This window comes from Orycteropus afer, unplaced genomic scaffold, assembly GCF_000298275.1.
Source record: "Orycteropus afer afer isolate SDZICR_OR568_19922 unplaced genomic scaffold, OryAfe1.0 scaffold00050, whole genome shotgun sequence".
Lineage (NCBI taxonomy): Eukaryota > Metazoa > Chordata > Mammalia > Tubulidentata > Orycteropodidae > Orycteropus > Orycteropus afer.
The window spans coordinates 3,544,694-3,565,566 of NW_006921637.1; the positions used below are offsets into that span (position 1 = coordinate 3,544,694).

The window sequence follows — 20,873 nt, forward strand, 5'->3', positions numbered from 1 at the left end:
GTCAGCAAATATTTATTGGGTATCTCCTGGTGGTAGTGTTCTCTAAGATACTAGAGATAGAGTAGTTGCACCCTCTGCCCTCATGGTGTTGACATTCTAGTGGGATCTGCCCATTGGTAATAGAGACTTTAGAGTGTAATTTCATTTTTTTTTTTTTTTTTAAATTTAAGCTTGCTCATTGATTTTTAAACCTTTGAAAATGAACTCTACCTATATGTTTAAGCAGGATCCATTTCTGTCACTATGCTAGATGTTGTGGAAAGTAAGCTTAAAAGTGAAAATGACAGTAATTTTTGTAATTACTTGAAATATTTTAATCTCTTAATTATAAAAATAACTGTCATTTATGATTATTTAAAATATGTTAATCTCTAGGAGCTCTGGTAGCGTAGTGCCTAAGACACTTAACTGCTAACCAGAAGTGGTTTGAACCACCAGCCACTCCTCGGAAGGAAGGTTGGGCAGTCTACTTCCATAGTGATACTGCCTCGGAAACTCAAGGAGGGGTCGCTATGAGTTGGGTCCTACTCGATGGCAAATAACAACAACAACAACAACAACAACGTTAATCTCTGAAAACATTTAAGTAGAATATAATCCTACAGAAAATAGAGTATGAGTAAATAGAAGCAGTAGCTCTTTCCTCTCTCCTCAAACTTGTTGTTGTTGTTGTTGTTATGTGCCGTCAAGTTAAACCCGACTCATAGCGACCCCTCCTTGGGTTTCCGAGGCAGTATCACTACGGAAGTAGGATTGCCCAACCTTCCTTCCGAGGAGTGGCTGGTGGGTTTGAACCGCCAGCCGTCTGGTTAGCAGGCAAGTGTCTTAGCCACTATGCTACCAGAGCTCCCTCCTCAAACTTAGGTATATATAAAACATTCATACAAGACTCATGGGCATTACAGATGAACATGTTGATGGATGAGTCTTGATTCCCACTGCTTTCTGACTAATTTCTTTTGGAAGTTTAGAAATTTGCTATATAAAAATTCTAGAGAGGCATTGGTGGTGGTGGTATGTTATGTGCCATTGAGTCGGACCTGACTCATAGTGACCCCTCCTTGGGTTTCCAAGGCAGTATCACTACGGAAGTAGATTGCCCAACCTTCCTTCTGAGGAGTGGCTGGTGGGTTTGAACTGCCAGCCTTCTGGTTAGCAGTTAAGTGCTTTAGGCATTATTGTTAAGGTTAAATATCAGTTTCTAAGTCTTGATATTTTTGATGTTGATAACAGAACCAAGTGCTGTAAATATTACAGTAACCTTTTATAAGATCTTCAACTGCTTAAGGGCATAAGTCTGGATGCATTTAACATTTCTTGACTACTTTTTACCAGGCAGTTATGCTCAGCGCTTTGAAATAGAGGGCTGGTTTTACATATGCCTTTTAAAAAATTATAATATTTGATACAAACCAAAGAATATGTGATAGTTACATATGTTAAGATTCCAGAATAATTAAACAAACACTTGAGAATTCACCACGTAGTCTAAGCACTAATCTGTTAGTTCTTAGTCCCCTCCTTTTGCCTCCTCTTTTGTAACTACCATGTACTTTAAAAAATGTATTATGTATGTAGATATTCTAAACCATATATTACCTGGTTTTCTTGAATTTAAGCTTTATAAAAAGCTATCTTATTATAAGCAGTCTTCTATAAACTTACTTTCCATATATTATTCTGAGGCATGCATCTCCTTGATGTAGTTGTTCCTCGTAGTCCTGTCTTCTGTCTTTTGTTTGGTTGATAGTTGAGCCATGGAAGTGAGTCCAATTCCAGGCCTGAAGGGTGTCAAGGGGCCATAGTCTTGGAGGTTTCACCAGTCTTTATCCTGGTCTTTTCTATGTTTTTTGAATTTTTACCTATATTTTTTCACCCACTCTATCCAGGATCTCTAATTTTGATACCTTTCCAAGTGGTTGGCATTGGGAGCCAGGTACCACTTAGTTCTTCTGGTCTTAGGGTCATGTAGGCTGAAGTTCCCATTGTCCATTAGTCCCATGGACTAATTGTTTCCATATGTGTTTGAGTTGGAATCAACTCAATGGCAGGGAGGTTTTATTTTATTTTATTTTCTTCAATCTTCTTTGCTCCAGATGAGGAGAGACCTGTAGTTAGTTGCATCTTAGATGGCTGCTCACAAACTTTTAAGACCCCAGTCACTATTCACCAAAGTAGAATGTACAACACTGTTTTTCTGTGCTGTGCTTTGCCCATTGAACTTGATGTCCCCTGTGACCATGGTCCTGAGCCCACAGGCCCAGTGGCTTACTGTCAAGGTTCTTGGTTGTGGCTAAGAAATTACCCTGACTTTGTCCCCTGTTAGCTCTATAATGCATGTAGACTTTTTTATAGCACATGCAGATACGTATATAGGAATATCATCTGCTAAACCTATGTATGGTCATGGATATATTTCCATTTACCTATCCGTACCTGATTCTCTATGTATCCACCTATAGATTAGTGTTTGGTATTACTGATAATAAGGAGCTCTGATCATGCGGTACCTAAGGCATTTGACTGCTAACCAGAAGGTTGATGATTGAAACCCACCAGCTGCTCTGCATCGGGAAGATGGGGCAATCTACTTCCTTAAAGATTTGCTGCCTTGGAACCCCAGTGGGCATTGCTATGAGTCAGAATCAACTCAATGGCAGTGAGGTGTTTTTTTTTTTAATGATAATGTGCAATATTGTATATGTAGTTGTATTCACCTGTGTTTTCTGTACCTCCTGGGCACCTCTCTGTGTCTTTGTTTTCTTCAGAGATACTGTGCTGATCACACACCTTTCCCTTCACTCAAATCAACTCATGTTTTTTAACTAGTGAGTGCTTTTTCCTCCTCTCTCCTCTCATCCCTGGTAACCAAAAAAGATACTTTCCTTCCCTGTATAACCTTTTCCTTGACTTTTTATACTAATGGACTCATAAACAGTATTTGCCCTTCTGTGATTAACTTATTTCACTCAGCATAATGTCCTCCAAGTTCATTCCATTATGAGGTGATTCGAGAATTATTCATTATTCTTTAATGTTACATAGTATTCCATTGTTGTACCATACTTGTTTATCCATCCATATGTTGATGGCACTTAGGTTGTTTCCATCTCTTTGCTATTGTGAATAGTGCTGCACTGAACATGGGTGTGCATATATCTATTTGTGTCCCAGAGCTCACCTCTTTTGGATATATTCCTGGTAGTGGGATTACTGGATCAAATGGTATTTCTATTTCCAGCTTTTTAAGGAAGTGCCATACCATTTTCCAAAATGGAAAATTACATTCCCACCAGCAGTGTATAAGAGTTCCAGTCTCTCCACACTTTGACCAGCATTTGTTTTCTGTCTTGTTGAATTTTGCTCTTGTTGCCAGGATGAGATAATATCTCATTGTCATTTTGATTTGCATCTCTCTAATGGATTTTGATTGCAAGCATTTCTTCATGTGTTTTTTGGCCACCTGCATATCTTCTTTGGTGAAGTGTTCATGTTCCTTGCCCATTTTAGAATTGGATTGTTTGTCTTTTTGATTTTGAGGTGTTGAAGTTTTCTGTACATTTTAGAGATAAGTCCCTTGTTGGATATGTGATTGCCAATTCCCACCGACCCCCCAAAAATCTTTAAGTTCTCTTTTTACTCTTTTGAAGGAGTCTTTTGATGCTCCTAAGATTTTAATTATTAGAAGGTAATCCTATCAAAGGTCAGAGTGCTACATGGTTAAAGAAAAAGTTAAGATGAGGGAAATTGGAATGGAGGGCTGTTATGGATTGAATTATGTCCCCCCAGAATATGTATTGTAAATCCTAACCTCTGTGCCTGTAGTTATAATCCCATTTTGAAATGAAATCCCCTTTTGAGTCAGTCTCTTTTGAGATATAAAAGAGATTAAATAAGCAAGCAGAGGGAGACATGGGGGAAGAGAGATACTAAACCACATTGAGATCACCCAGGAGATAAAGCCTCCCCCTAGAACTGATGCCCTGAATTCAAGCTTCTAGCCTCCTGAACTATGAAGGAATAAATTATTTGGCAACATTTCTGTTATAGCAGCATTGGAAAACTAAGACAAGGGTTCATGGCTGAATGCCTTTTTTTCTTCTCCTTCATGGAAACTGCGATAATCACTGTGCTAATACTTTATGCCTCTATCAATGTTACATTGGATTATCTGGGCCAAAGTAATATGCCTTAAATAATTACACATCTTCTGTCCTAACTACTTGCTGATTTTGTTGCTGTAGAGGGTATGATCATCTTTGCTACATCTCACTTTTTCCTGTGTTGTTGTTGCTTTCTGGCCTTGATTAATCTTGTATCTAGTTTTACTTTACTTCCCAAGTAAAGTTAAGTGGTACCACTTACCTTAGGGTTGAATTTACTCTTGTCAGTTACATGAGGCATAGAGTAGGAAACAAACTATAAACACCATCCTGGTCCATCTTCAGTCACAGAATTGTGTATATTTTGTTGTTGTTGTTGTTGTTATGTGCTGTTGAGTTGGACCCGACTCATAGCGACCCCTCCTTGGGTTTCCAAGGTAGTGTCACTATGGAAGTAGATTGCCCCATCTTCCTTCCGAGGAGTGGCTGGTGGATTTGAACCGCCAGCCTTCTGGTTAGCAGTCAAGTGTCTTAGGCACTATGCTACCAGAGCTCCCGTGTATATTTTGTAGCAGGATGTTAAATTTAGAGATGTGTCAATGAGTTGAGAGTGAAATAGAATTTCTTCTGTATTGTGGTAATTAAAAGAAACCACCATGGTATTGATGATAAATATCAGAAGGAATGACAACGTCTACTTTTTTTCTTCATGTCACTTTGTTTTTTGTTCTGTAAGTTTAAATTTACTTTTGTAGTTGTAATCTTAAATTTCTTTTAATCTAACGGGAAAGAATGTATCTGAGAAAAGTAAGTATTTCTTAATGCTTTTGATATAAACTTGAGATTTAAGTATGTGAGTATAGGTGTACATAGGAGAAAGAAAAGGCAGAGACAATTGTATGGAATATAAAGGAGAGTAGTGTTCTATCCTCATATTCATTAATTGTAGTTTTAATTTTTTAGTAAAAAAAAATTTACAGCCATTTGCTGATGGCTTCTTGACCTGACAATTGACTAGTGAGATATCCCAAAAGTCATATAGTGTTGCCTTCTTTGTAAGAGGTAATAAGAAATTTTAAAATTAATGCTATAATTTTCAATAGAGTATGTAATCTTTTGAAATAGAACAATTCTCAGAGTGATAAACTTTTCTGAAGTCTCTGTTTCGTTTCTTTTGCCCGTTTTTACATTCTGGATACAAGTCCTTTGTTGGATATGTGATTTGCAGACATTTTCTATTAGTCTGTAGCTTGTCTTTTCCATGTCTTAACAGTGTCTTTTGCAGAGCAAAGTTTTTATTTTGATGAAGTCCACTTTTTTTTTTCTTTTTATCTTATGGGTTATGGTCACATAGGATTTTTCCCTGTGTTTTTATTGAAAAGTATAATTTTACTTTTAGATCTATGATCCGTTTTGAATTATTATTTTATTTTTTTTTACAATGACCATTTCCAAGTATGAACTCTCTGTAATGGTCAGGGTAGGCTAACACAATTAAAAAATATCAGTGGCTTGGTATAATAAAGATTATTTTCTTAGTCTTCCAAAGGTTGATGGACTGAAGAGGGTGTCCACTCCAAGTAGACATTCAGAACCCAAAGAAGATGGAAAGAGTGTTGGTCTCTGAATCACCACTTGGAGGAGAGCCATCCATTGACCAGGATCACCTACTTTCTAATTAATGATATGATAGAGTCACTAGATAAAAGGCTTTGGTTTCTGGAGTTAATCTTCTGTAAGGTTTAGATTGAAGTTCATTTTCCTATGGAAGTACAGTTACTCCCCACCACTTGTTGAAGAAATTGGGTATTAATGTAGCCATTCCTGCATTCTTTTGATTAGTGTTTGCATGGTATATTTCTTTCTGGTTTTTCACCTATAACTTATTTTGATCATTATATTTGAAGTGCTAAAGAGCATATAGTTGAGTCAGATTGTTTTTATTTATTTTGACACCCTCTATCTTTTACCTGGGAACTCTGGTAGCGTAGTGCCTAAGGCACTTGACTGCTAATCAGAAGGCTGGCGGTTCAAACCCACCAGCCACTCTTTGGAAGGAAGATGGGGCAATCTACTTCCATAGTGATACTGCCTTGGAAACCCAAGGAGGGGTTGCTATGAGTCGGTCCGACTCCACGGCACATATCAACAACGACAACAACAATCTTTTACCTGGTATAGACCATTTGTATTTAATGTAATTTGTAGTTTGGATTTAGGTCAGCCATTTATTACTAGTTGTTCTGGTTACCTACTGCCACTCTGACAAGACTATACCACAAATGGGATGGCCTTAACAAACAGGAGTTTATTCTCTTATAGGTTGGAGGCTTTAAGTCCGAGTTCAAAGTGCCAGGCTCTAGGGGCGGTGTGAAAGCCCCTCGACCTTGGGCTTCAGCTCTGCCTCTTGCTCCTGGCCCACTGAAACTAGAGGCATCTCTTCACTCAGGCAGCTACTGGCTGCTGAAACTAACAAGCCCAAGGTTGACAAAGAAAAAGGCACAGTCCCAGTGTTACCAAACCACATGGCAGGCCATTAATTCAAGTCCATTGTAAGTCCCAAGGTCAGCAGAACATGGCAGGCTGCTGAACAACGATACAGCTACATGCAGGGTCCAAGCATGCCATAAGCTAGAGACTATCCCCAAGGCTTCTCCTTATATACAGGAAACAGACCACATCCTAGCTTCTCCTTATATACAGGAAACAGACCACATCCCAACGGCAGCTACTCAGCTGCTTGTGGTAGATACCACCATGGAGTTGATTGCCAGTCTCATCATGGGGAATAACTACCACCAGCTTCCCAGCCACTCTACCAGGCCCAGCCAAGTTGATATACAAATATAACTACCACATTAGCATTTATTTGTATTCTCTTTGTTTTTCAATTCCCTATTTCCCATCTTTTGGCTTGTTTGGGGTAATTTGAACTTTATTTAATATTCTATTTTTAATTTATCTATTGTAGTTTTGACTAAATGTCTCTGTATAGATTTTTAGAAGTATACATACAGTATACTTCTCACAGTGTGCTTATAATTGATATCTTACCACTTGAAGTGGAATACAGAAACTTTACCACATGATAGGTCCTTTCACCTACCCACCCCTGTATATTATAAGTGTCTTATGAAAACCCTACCAGATGTGTGAGTTTTGCTTACAGCTGTCAAACAAATTTTTTAATAACTCAAGGGAAGCGTCTGTTATGTTCACCCAGATATGTACAGTTTCTGTTGCTCTTCTTTCATTCTTAATGTTTTTAATTACTTACGGTATGGTTAACAGTTCATTTAGAGCAGGTTTGTTTGCAGTGAGTTCTCTTAGTTGTCCTTTATGTGAGAAAGTCTTTATTTCTTATTCATTTCTGAGGGGTATTTTCACTAAATATAGAATTCTGGGTTGATAGTTTTTTCAACACGTAAAAAATGTCTTTTCATTTGCTTCTGGCTTCTATGGTTTCTGATGAGAACTCCACAGTCCAATTGTTCTTCCCCTATAGTAATGCTTCATTTTTATCTTCTTTCAAGATTTTTTCTTTGTCTTTAGTGTAAATATGATGCGTCTGGGCATGAATTTCTTTTACCTTATTCTTTTTGAGGTTCCCTGAACTACTTCAATCTGTAGGTTTATGCATTTTACCAAATTTGGAAAATTTTCAGCCATTTTGTATTAAAGTATATTTTCAACACTACAGTCTTTTTTTGTCTTCTGGGATTCTAATGGCATGAATATTAGATTTTTTGTTATTTTTTATTTTGTCTCTGCTTGAACAATTTCTCTTAGAGAGGTCAGCACAAGGCCAGTCCCTATAAGGCAGAGGTTAAAGATGTCCCAAATGTCCAAACTACCATGCCACTCCATCATTTCAGACATTAACTCCTCCTTCTCCTCTCAGTAATCTCTCCCCTGTCGTAGGGTTCACTGTTTTGCTGTAATGTCTTACAGAACTCACAGATACCCAAGGGATTGTCTCACATAGTGGTGGTGGAGGCTGGCAGGCTGGCAAGTCCCAGGTTTGTAAATAGGTCTGGAGGATCCTCCCAATTCTTGATGAACCTCAGTCAGCAGATCAGATGATGGCTGCTGTCCCAAATCCAGGGGTGAGATGATGATGAGCCAAAACGCAGAACTGGAGCAAGAGGGAAGGTGAACCTTCCCAGAAGATTCCTGTGTATACCCTCAAGGAAGCTAAGGGTGGTAATTTGAGTTACACCCTCAAGCAAGGTGGGACTCAAGATATATCCCAACTGTACTGCTCCAACAGAAATACTCCAAGTTGATGACTTTAACAATCAGGAGTTTAAAAGCAGCTACTCAGTTGCTCATGGCTGATTGCCAGTCATGATAGGGAATAACTACTACCAGCTGCCCAGCCAAGTTGACACATGACATTAACTACCACCACCCTAAACAGGCATGGATAATAGGATTTACAGTACATCACAAAATGGATGACAATGGCTAGAAGGGCCTCATCAAGCAATTCACCACACTCTCTGAGTCTCTTTTTTTAAAAAAATCATTTCTCTCTATGTTGTTCAGATTACATATTTTTTTTTGGGGGGGGAGTCTGTCTTCAAGTTCACTGACTCCTCTTTTATCTCTTTACTGTTGTAATACAGTGGTTTTATTTATTTTTTATTTCAGTTATAAAAATTCCACTTTTTTTTTTTTTTTTTAATCTCCTGTTTCTTTGCTGAGACTGTTTTCCCATTTGTTTCAAGGGTGTTTTGAATGCTTGTTGGAACATTTTCTATAATAAAAACAAAAAACCCACTGCCATCAAGTTGGATCTGACTCATAACGACTCTTCCTTGGGTTTCCAAGGCAGTAGTGATACTGCCTCGGGAACCCAAGGAGGGGTCGCTATGAGTCGGGGCCGACTCGACGGCACATAACAACAACATGACTACGGAAGTAGATTGCCCAACTTTTCTTCCAAGAAGTGGCTGGTGGGTTTGAACAGTCAAACGCCTTAGGCACTGTACCACCAGAGCTCCTTTTTCTATAATAGCTGCTTTAAAATCTTTACAGATTACTCTGTGTCATCTTGGCATTGTCATCTATTGCCTATTCCTACGTGAGCTGAGATTTTCCTGGTTCTTTATATGCCAAATAATTTTGGATTATATCTTAGCAATTTTGAATATGATGTTACAAGATGCTAGATCTTGTTTAAATCCTATGGAGAATGTTGATATTTTTATTTAGCAGGCAATTGTCCTGGTTAGATTCAGACCTCAAGTTCTAATCCAGATTTTGTGCGTGTTGATACCACTGTCAGATTTGGTTTCAAATCCTTTTTCATGCTGTTTGAATCTGTTGCTTCTGTGTTTCATCCATTCACCATTCTGGGACCTGAGCAGTGCTCTCCTTGTTAGTTCAGCTCTGAAACTCTTTGATACATTAATTAGTATCAGGTCACTGAAGGTACATCTTAGGGGTGAGGCAGTAGTGGGTAAACCTAGTTCCTAAATGAATTTCTGCAGCTGTTTTTCTGACCTCCTGCCTCTCTGGGTCTCTTCAGTACTTATTGCCTCCTGCCCTGTGGCTCTTCTTTTAGATCCTCTGGTGTAGTGGCTAAGGTTGTTGTTGTTATGTGCCGTCGAGTCGGCCCCGACTCATAGCGACCCCTCCTTGGGTTTCCGAGGCAGTATCACTACGGAAGTAGGATTGCCCAACCTTCCTTCCGAGGAGTGGCTGGTGGGTTTGAACCACCAGCCGTCTGGTTAGCAGGCAAGTGCCTTAGCCACTATGCTACCAGAGCTAAGGTAGTTGACTCCTAACCAGAAGGCTGGTAATTCAAATCCAACAGCCACTCCTCAGAAGGAAGATTGGGCAATCTATTTCCCTAGCAATATGGCCTCGGAAGCCCAAGGAGGGGTTGCTGTGAGTCAGAAATGACTCACCGGCAATGAGTTTTTTTTTTTTCTGTGTGAAAAAGTAGAGGTTTTACTTGCACATTCTGCTGCCCATTTTTGTGACTCTTCTTTTGTATGGTTCTTTTCTGAAGGAGGATCTAAGAGAATAAAATTAGTAAGCCCATTGCTGTGCAGTGTTACTTCAAAGTCTAGTCTTCTTCCTGAATCTTCCTGTTACCTTTCTGAGTTCTCAAATAGTTGCTCTGTACCTTCAGTCCAGATAATATACTTCTATTCAGTGAGAGAGGATGGTATGCCCCTGTTCCATCCCTGTTCTGGTAGCAAGAACTTTTAAATGATGTTCAAGAAGACTAATTATAGATTCCCCCACATTATTAATAGTTAATATATGATTGGAATCCATTTGTTGTAAGTGATTTACCTGTGTGCTTAATTAATATTATTGTTGTTATTAGGTGCTGTCAAGTCACTTCTGACTCATATTGACCCTGTATATAACAGAACATAACACTGCCTGGTCCTGCACCATCCTCACAATCATTGCCGTGTTTTAGTCTGTTGTTGTAGCCACTGTGTCAGTCCATCTTGTTGAGAGTTGTTGTCTTTTCTGCTGACCCTCTACTTTACCAAGTAAGGTGTCCTCTAGGAACTGGTGCCTTCTGATGACATGTCCAAAGTACATAAAATGAAGTCTTACCATCTTTGCTTTTCTAAGGAGCATGCTGGCTGTGCTTTTTTTTTTTTTTTTTTTTTAATTGTGATTTGGGTGAAAGTTTACAATAAAACTTTGTGTAAACATAAAAGTTTACAGCAAATTGGTTTTCTGTTCAACAGTCCATACGCATTCTGTTTTATAACATTTACTTCCATGCCCACACTGTAACAGCATACTTCCTTCTTTCTCCCTGTGCCCACCCTTTGTCTTTCTTCCCTTCCCCTCCTACTCTATCCCCTCCTAGCTCTATGCCTGAGCAAATGCTGTACTCTTGATTTCACATGCTTGATTGTTCTACTGAGTGCATAACAATGCAAAATGCGACATGCTGCCATGGAGTTGGCTCCGACTCATAGTGACCCCTCCTTGGGTTTCCAGGGCAGTATCACTACGGAAGTAGATTGCCCAACCTTCCTTCCAAGGAGTGGCTGGTAGGTAACCTTCTGATATTACTGTTTTACTTTATAGGCCTATCTGTCATTTGGCTGAAAGTTGTATCACAGAGGATAAATTCAGTTCCTAGCTTGAAGAGTGTCTAAGGGTCATAGTCTCGGGGTTTTCACCAGTCTTCCATCAGACCAGTAAGCCTGGTCTTTTTATGATTTTGAGTTTTGTTCCGTATTGCCCTCCGTTATATCTGGGACCTCTTATTGTGCTGTCCCTTTCAGGGCAGTCAGTAGTGGTAGCTGGGCACCATCTAGTTTTTCTGGTGTCAGGGTTATGGAGGCTGGGGTTCACATGCTTCATTAGTCCTTTGGACTAATTGTTTCCTTGTATCTTTGATTTTTTTTGCTCTTCTTTTTTCGCTCTGGATGGGAAGAGACCAATAGTTGCACCTTAGATGGCCTCTCACAAGCTTTTAAGACCCCAGTTGCTACATACCAAAATAAGATGTAGAATATTGTCTTTGTGGACTATATTATCTGGCTATACTTCTTCCAAGATCTTCATTCTTCTGGCAGTGCATGGTATATTCACTATTTTTTGCCACCACCATAATTCCAAGACATCAATTCTTCTGTCTTCCTTATTCATTGCCCAGCTTTCATATACATATAAGGCTATAGAAGATACCCTGTCTTGCGTCAGCCGTGCCTTAGTCTTTACAGTGACATCCTTTGTTTTAACAAAAGCAATGCAATATGTTGTTTGATTTCCACTGCTGCTTCTAGGGACATTGACTGTGGATCTAAGTAAAATGAACCAGCACTGTGTCACAGTGTTCTCATAAGGTTTTCACCGGCCAATTTTTTTTAGAAGTAAATTGCCAGGACCTTCTTCCTATTCTGTCTTAGTCTGGTAGCTTCACTAAGTGACCTTGCTGTTATTTAAAATACCAGTGGCATAATAGCTTCCAACATCACAGCAACATGCAAGCCACCACAGTATGACCAACTGACACAAGTGATGGGTGCTTAACATAGTTGTATTTTTATTATCATATCTAGTGTGTTTTGTACCAAAGAGCTTATTTCTATCATTTTTAGTTATATACAATTTTTTTCCATACAGATGAAGTGTTTACTCTTCTTCAGACCTTTGTCATGTCTACTACGGAGGCCATTTCTGAATTTATTCTTAGAAAACTTACCATGAGTGAGGTAAGTAGTGTAAGTATTCATTGGAATTACTTTTCATTGATTCTTTTCACCAGTATTTGAGTAATTACTGATTAGCAGACACTATTTTAAATTGAAAAGAAAAATTATTTTAATGTCATAGTTTTTTTTTTTAATTGCGTATTGGGTGCAAACTTACAAGACAAATTTGTTTTACATTAAACAGTTCATGCACATCTGATTTCATGCCTTGATTATCATCCCCAACCATAAAAAACTCTTTCCCTCCCATCCCTGTCACTACCCCCTCCCTGTGCCCTTCTTAACTATGCATTCCTGTCCATCCAGCTTTTCTCTGTGTGAATGCTGCCCCTCTGGTGTCTCATGACTGATTGTTCTAAGGGGTGCATCTGCTTAGATGGGTGGGTGCATTGCCCTGGGATAGGTCATCCACAAGTAGGTCTTTCTTCTGTTGGGCTGAGAGCCAGTCCATGGGAGTGAGTGCATTTCTAGGCCCAAAGGATAACCTGGGGCCTTAGTCTTGGGCGTTCTACCAGACTCTATCCAACCAGTAATTCTGGTCATTTTTGTGTTTTTGAATTTTATTCCACATTTTTCCTTCCACTCTGTCCAGGATCTCCAGTTTTGATCCCTTTCTAAGTGGTTGGCATTAGTAGCCGGGCACCATCTCGTTCTGGTTTTGGAGTCCTGAAGGCTGAGGTCCTTGTCATCTGTCTAATCCTTGGACTAATTGTTTCCAGATGCCTTTGATTTTCTTCACTCTTCCTTGATTCAGATGAGAAGAGACCAATAGTTACGTCTTAGATGGCTGCTTGAAAGCTTTTAAAACTCTAGTTGCTACTCACCAAAATAGTTTGTAGAACAAGATTTTTATGTACTATATTGTGCTAATTGAGCATGATGTCCCCCAAGACTGTGGTCCCATTAAACAGCCTTAGGAGGCAGAAACAATATAAGCTTCAGACTCAACCTAGTTCTGATTCCTTGTGTATTTATTAACTGTGACATGAGGCAAGTTACTTGGATTTTCTGAGCTTCAGTTTCCTCATCTGCAAAATGGAGATAACAGCATCTCTTCTTGGATTTGAACTGTTGATTTGAAATACTTAGCACATTTGTTTTATATTTAGACCCAATATATAGAAATTTTGATTTGATAAGTTTGAGATGGGACCTAGGTTCAGTATATATATTTTAAAGTTTCATAAGTGATTCTGCAGTGCAATTAGGGTTGAGAACAATAGGTCTGAGTATAAAGAGTGCTGTGTGAATACAGCCACCTCACTCTCTCCATGATTACTATTCTCCAATTTGTTGTTTCTAGAACATCTGACAAAAATTAATAAAGTCTTCCTCTTTTCTTCAAAAATATTTAAAACACCAATTCTTTTTTTTTTTTTTTTAAGTTGTGATTTGGGTAAAATTTTACAGAGCAAATTCACTTTCCGTACAGTCGCTCACATATACTTTATCTCATGGCATTGACTGCAATTTCCCACAATGCAACAGCTGTCTTCCCACTTCCTCCCTATAGTTACCTCTTCCTCTATCCTTCCCTCACATCCACTCCTGCCCCCCGAGCTGTCTCCCTGTGCATACATAGCCCTTCTATTCTCCCATGATTGATCTCTACAAGGAGTGTATCTACCTAATGTAAATGTTCAGCTTACATGCCTGTCTTTGTTTGGCTGGAAGCCACAGGAGTGGGTTCATTTCCAGACCTGAAAGACAGCTAGGGGCCATAGTCTCAAGGGTTCCACCAGGCTCTATCAGCCCAGCAAACCTCATCCCATTTTTCTTTTTATGATTTTGAGCTTTGTTTCACATTGTTCTCCCACTGTATCCAGAATCTCCTACATAGATCCCCTCCAAGTGGTTGACAGTGATAGCCAGGCACCATTTAGTTCTTCTGGTCTCATAGTCATAAAGGCTGAGGATTGCATGGTGTACCTGTTGCTTGGACTAATTGTTTCCATGTGTCTTTCGTGTTTTTCATTCTTCTTTGCTCTGGATGAGGAAGGACCCATCATTGCATCTAGATGACCACTGGCAAGCTTTTAAGATCCCAGTCACTACTCGGCAAAGTAGGATGTGAAACACCAATTCTTAAGGAAGAGTCTATTTTTCATTTTTTGAGAGGTTGAAATCTGTAGGGACATATGTTGAAGCAGTTACAATGATTACATTGTCAATAAAGTGAGAAAATAGATTTAAGAACTTTTATTAGAATACCCAGTTAATATACTTTCGTTTGACAGCTAGTAAGCAAGCAGGTATGGAAATCTAAGAAGATTGGTTTTAGATTGGTGAAAGACTTGAAGTGTTATGATAGAAAGTCAAGGAAATATAAAGTTAAAAACCCATGATGTTGAAAGTCTTTATTTTCCTTAATTCTAATCAAGAAATTTTTAAAAAAACTTTTTATGGTGATTTGGGTGAAAGTTTGCAGAACAAATTGGTTTATCATACAAGACTTCATACACGTTTTGTTTTTGTTTGCTTCTATTGTCCTTCTTTCCTATCCCTTCCTGCCTTTTGAGCTTTATCCTTGGGCAAATGCTGTCCTTTTGATCACTTGTGGTTGATAGTTCTAAGGGGTGGATACCTCCCATATGTTACTGTTCATCTTGTGGGCCTTTCTACTGTTTGGCTAAAAATTGAACCACAAGATTTAGTTCAGTTCTCAGGTTGAAGAGTGTCTAAGGCCATGATCTTGGACGTTCTACCAGTCTCTATTAGATCAGTAAGCCTGATTTTTTTTTTATGATTTTGAGTTTTGTTCCACATTTTTCTCCCACTCTATCCAGGACTGCTATTATGATCCTTTTCAGAGTGATCAGTAAAGGTAGCCAGGCACTATCTAGTTCTTCTGGTCTCAGGATTGTGAAGGCTAGGCTTCACGTGTAGCATAGTGGCTAAGGCACTTGACTGCTAACCAGAAGGCTGGCGGTTCAAACCCACCAGCCACTCCTCGGAAGGAAGGTTGGGCAATCCTACTTCTGTAGTGATACTGCCTCGGAAACCCAAGGAGGGGTCGCTATGAGTCGGGGCTGACTCGACGGCACACAACAACAACAACAACAAGGCTTCACGTGACCCTTTAGTCCTTTGAACTAAGTGTTGTCTTACATCTTTGATTTTCTTCACTCTTCTTTGCCCTGGATGGGAAAGGACCAGTAATTGTACCTTAAATGGCTGCTCATAACATTTTAAGATCCTAGTTGCTACTCACCAAAGTAGGATATAGACCATAGTCTTTGTGGACTATGTTATGACAGTTAATGTTAGTGTCCCCCAAAACTGTTGTCCTGAGCCCCCAGACCCAGTGACTTGTTCCCTAAGGTATTTGACTATGGCTAGGAAGTTTTCATAACTTCATCTCCTGTATGCCATACTATATCCCACTGCCATCACCTTGATTCCAACTAATAGTGACCCGTTTAGGACAGAGTAGAACTTCTCCATAGGTTTTCCAGAGCTGTAAATCTTTATGGAAGCAGACTGCCTCATCTTTCTTTTGTGGAACAGCTGGTAGATTTGAACCATGGACCCTTTGGTTAGCGGCCTAGTAGTTTAACCACAGTGCCAATAAAGCTCTTACAAACAAACAAACAAACAAACAAACTCACTGCTGTTGGGTGGGATTCGACTCATAGCAACCCCTCCTTGGGTTTCTGAGGTGGTATCACTACAGAAGTAGATTGCCCAGTCTTCCTTCTGAAGATGGCTGGGGACTTTGAATAGCCAACTTCTGGTTAGCAGTCAAATGCCTTAGGCACTATGCCACCAGAGCTCCCCATAGAGCTCTAGGTTCTACTGTATTCATGGATATGCTTGCATCACATATAAGTACATATGTTAAAATATCTTCTGTGAGACATGCATACATAAATGTATTCATGGGTCATAGTCTCATTTGCTACCTTAACCTTATTCAGTTTAAGTGTCTACCAAGGTATCCACTCATAGATTAGTGTTATTATTATTATTGCAGGATTGGTATGTAATAGTATTTACCTCTGTTGCCTTTAACTCTTGTGCTACTCCCAATGTCTTCCTTTGCCTTGATCATTTTGTGCTGATCCCCCCTTATTATATACTGCCTTTCCCTTCACTCAAGTTACCTCTAGTTACTGACTTAATCTCTCTCCCCCTCCTATCCTTGAAAGAATGATTCTGTGTGTAAACATTCTCTTGACTTTTTACAATGGTGCTCTGATATAGTGTCCTTTTGTTATTGGTATTTCACTTAGCATAGTGTCCTCTAGGTTCATCCATATTCCACTGTGTACATGTACCATACTTTATCTATTCATCTCTTAGTGGGCACTCAAGTTGACTCCATTTTTACTATCATGAATAGTACTAAGATGTACCTGGTTGTGCATATATCTATTCATGTCATGACTCTTATTTCTCTAGGATATACCCAGTAGTAATTACTGAATTGTAATTTTTTTTTATTTACAGCTTTTTAAGGAAGCACCATACTGTTTTCCACAGTGGTTGTACCATTTTACAGAGTCACCAGTAGGGTTTGAGGGTTCCAGTCTCTACAACTTCGCCAGCTTATTTTCTGTTGTTTTGAATTTTGCTATTAATGCTAGGGTGAGATGATGACTCATTGTTGTTTTGATTTGTATCTCTTTAATGACTAATGATTGCAGCATTTCTTCATGTGTTTGTTGGCCACCTGAATGTCTTCTTTAGTGAAGTGTCTGTTTATATCCTCTGCCTATTTCTTTTTTTAAAATTTTTATTGTGACTTGAGTGAAATTTTATAAACCAGATTTATTTCATATTCAACAGTTCATACACATTTTGTTTTGTGACACTGATTACAATTCCCATAATGTTACAGCTCTTCTCCCACTTTCTCCCTGTGGTCACCCTTTCCCTATGTCCTTCCCACCTATACATTCCTGCCTTCTATGCTCTCCCTGTGCAAATGTTGCCTTTCTGATCTCCCATGGTTGATTGTTCTAAGGAGTACATGTCCCTGGTGTAGTTCAGCTTGTAGGCTTGTCTGTTGTTTGGCTGAAAGTTAGCCTTGGGAGTGAGTCTAACTCCAGGCCCAGAGGGTGATTAGGAACCATTGTCTTGGGGTTTCGCCAGTCTCTGTCCAACTGGTAATCCTGGTCTTTTTCATATTTTTGAATTTTGATGCACATTTTTCTCCCACTGTGTCCATTGCCTCTAATTTTGATCCCTTTACAAGTGGTTGGCATTGGTAGCCAGGCAATGTCTAGTTCTTCTGGTCTCAGGGTCATATGGGCTGAGGTTCTTCTGGTTCATTAGTTCTTTGACCTAATTATTTCCATGTGTCTGATTTTCTTCACTCCTCTTTGCTTCAGATGTGGAGAGACCAATAGTTGTGTCTTCTGTGGCTGTTAGCAAGCTTTTAAAAAAGGACCCCAGTCACTACTCACTAAAGTGGGATGTAGAATAATGTTTTTGTGTGCTGTGTTGTGCCTGTTAGCTTGATGTCCCTTGAGACTATAGTCCTGAGCCCACAGGCCTAGAACCTCACTCCCTCACAGTGCTTGGTGTGGCTAAGAAGTTATACTAACTTTGTCCCCTGTTCGTTCTATACTGCATATGGATATTTTTGTAGTACATATAGATACTCATATAGAAATATGCTCTGTCCAACCTTTGTGTGGTCGTGGGTATATTTCTGTTCACCTATCCATACGTAATCTTCTTGCCTGTCTATCTGCATATCCACCTGTAGATTAGTATTTGCTATTACTGATAGTGAAGTATTGTGTATATCGTAGTTGTTGTTATTGTTGTTGTTATTTGCCGTCGAGTCAACCCTGACTCATAGTGACCCCTCCTTGGGTTTCCGAGGCAGTATCACTACAGAAGATCCTTGGGCACCTCTCCATGTCTTCCTTTTCCTTAGTGATATTGTGCTGGTCACAGGCTTTTACTATATTGCCTTTCTCTTCACCCAGACGAACACTTGTCTATTAACTAGCAAGTAATTTTCCCTCCCGTTACCTCTCATCCCTGGTAACCAACAAAGATACTTTCCTTCCCTGTGTAAATCTTTCCTTGACTTTATTTATTTATTTTTGTGCTTTAGGTGCAAGTTTACAGAGCAGAGTTTGTTTTACATTCAATGTTATGTGTACATTTAGTTTCGCTCCCCGTTTACCATCCCCAACCCTAACCCAGTCTCCTCCCCTCCCTGCCCAGTAACCAGCCCCCAGGCCCCTCATAGTTATGCATTCCTGTTTATCCTGCATTTCCTCCATGTGAATGTTGCCCCTTTGGTGCCCTATGGTCATTTGGTCCAAGGGATGCATTTCCATAGAGTATGTGGGTGCATCACCTTGGGTTGAGTGGTCTGCATGTACATCTTGTTAACTATCGGGCTGAGAGCCAGCCCCTGGGAGTGAGTTTTATTCCAGGCCCAGAATATATTCCAGGCCTATAGTATTGGGGGTCTCACCAGACTCTGTCCGACCAGTAATTCTGGTCATTATTGAGTTTTTGGATTTTGTGCCATGTTTTTCCTCTCACTGTCCAGGATCTCCAGATTTGCTCCTTTCCTGAGTGGTTGGCATTGGTATCAAGGCACCATCTAGTTCTTCTGGTCTTGAGGGCCATTGTGTTCTAGGGCTGATGGCTTCTAAATGCCCTTGTTTTTTGCACTCTTCTTCGCTTCCGATGCTAGGAGACCATTAGGTGCATCTTAGATGGCCGCTTGAAAGCTTCTGAGACCTCAGTTGCTACTCACCAGTGTAGGATGAGGAACAAGACTTATTTGTATTTTGTTGTGCCAGTTGAGTCTGGTGTCCCCCAGTACCATGGACCCGAGTTGGTAGATCGACAGTGTCTGGGTGTCTGTGAGGGATTACTCTATGTCTGTTTTCTGTTGTTTCTGTAAGGATTTGCGGGTATTTTTTATCACTGGTATCTGTGCAAGATTAGTCTCCGCTGAATCTATCCTTGTTTTAGGGTATACTCCTATTCACTGAACCCCATCTCATCTTCTCAGATGTTTATGTGTTTATCTGTAGCCTGGTGTTTGGTGTTAATGGTAATGTAGTATTGTGGATATACTGGTTGGTATTAGCATCTATCGTCTATATCTTATGTTCACAATTCAGCATCCTCCCTTTTCCTAATGCTATCATGGTAGTCACAGACTCTTTCTATACCATCCCTCCCTTTACCCACGTCAGTGTGTGGCCCCCAACTATCCCGAAATTAATTCTTCCCCGTCCCTCCCCACCCTTTTTCCTTGACTTTTTATAATAGACTCGTATAGTATTTGTCCTTCTGAGACTGACTTATTGCACTCACCTGTGCACATTTTTAAATTGGATTGTTTGTTTTATTGTTGTTGATACATTGACGTTTTCTATAAATTTTAGCAGTCAGTCCTTTATCTGATGATATGTTGTTGCTAAAATTTTTTCCCCAGTCTCTATATTTTCTTTTTATTCTTTTGGTGAAATATTTTGATGCATATAAATGTTTAATTTTTAGGAGGTCCCACTTGTCCCAGACAATTTCTGCTGTTTATACATTTTTTGATATGTTTGATAGTGTATTTATGCCATGTCTTAAGTCACCTATGTTTGTCCCTATTATTTCTTTGATAATCCTTATAATTTTAGGATTCACATTTAGGTCTTTGATCCATCTTGAGTCAGTTTTTGTATTGTTGTTGTTGTTATGTGCTGTCAAGTCAGACCTGACTCATAGCAACCCTCCTTGGATTTCCGAGGTGATATCTCTACGGAAGTAGATTGCCTAAGCTTCCAAGGAGTGGCTGGTGGGTTTGAACTGCCAGCCTTCTGGTTAGCAGTCAAGTGCCTTAGGCTCCCCGGTTTTTGTATGTGATGAGTGATATGGATTCTGTTTGATTTTTCTGCAAATGAATATCCAGTTATTTCTGCCTCATTTAATGAGTTTTGGCCCTTTGGTGAAGTTTAGCTGTGCTTAGATAGATGGAATTACTTCTGGATTCTCTATTGTTCTATTCCTTTGGCCTGTATGTCTTTTGTTGTTCAGGCTGTTTTGACTACAGTTGTTGTGTAGTACGTTTTGAGATCAGGGAGTAGGCACCTCTTACTTTGTTCTTTTTTAGTTGTTGTTGGTTAGGTGCCATCGAGTCATCTCCCACTCATAGTGACCCTGTGCACAGCGGAATAAAACACTGCCTGCTCTTGTTCCACCCTCACGATCCTTGCTATACCTGAGCCCATCATTGCAGCCACTGTGTCTATCCATCTTATTGAGGGCCTTCCCCTTCTTTGATGACCCTCCACTTTACCAAGCATGATATTCTTTCCAGGGAATGGTTCCTTCCGACAACATGATCAAAGTGTTGTTGTTGTTGTTGTTAAGTGCCGACTCATAGCGACCCCATGCACAGCAGAATGAAACACTGCCCGATCCCGCGCCGGCCCCACAATCCCTGCTATACTTGAGCCCATCGTCACAGCCACCGTGTCAATCCATCTCGTTGAAGGCCTCCCCCTCTTTCGTCGACCGTCCACCCTACCAGGCATGACACCCTTCTCCAGGGAATGGTCCCTTCTTACAACATGACCAAAATAGGTGAGAC

The 20,873-nt window shown here is 39.8% G+C and overlaps 1 protein-coding gene across 1 annotated transcript in view; it reads left to right on the forward strand.

Moving 5' to 3' along the window:
- Positions 1-20,873, forward strand: part of TARBP1 (TAR (HIV-1) RNA binding protein 1) — a 201,182-nt gene that overhangs the window by 100,431 nt on the left and 79,878 nt on the right. The window contains exon 13 of the mRNA XM_042780644.1: positions 12,219-12,316. Within this exon, the coding sequence (XP_042636578.1) occupies positions 12,219-12,316 (98 nt within the window). The remainder of the gene's footprint in view (positions 1-12,218; positions 12,317-20,873) is intronic.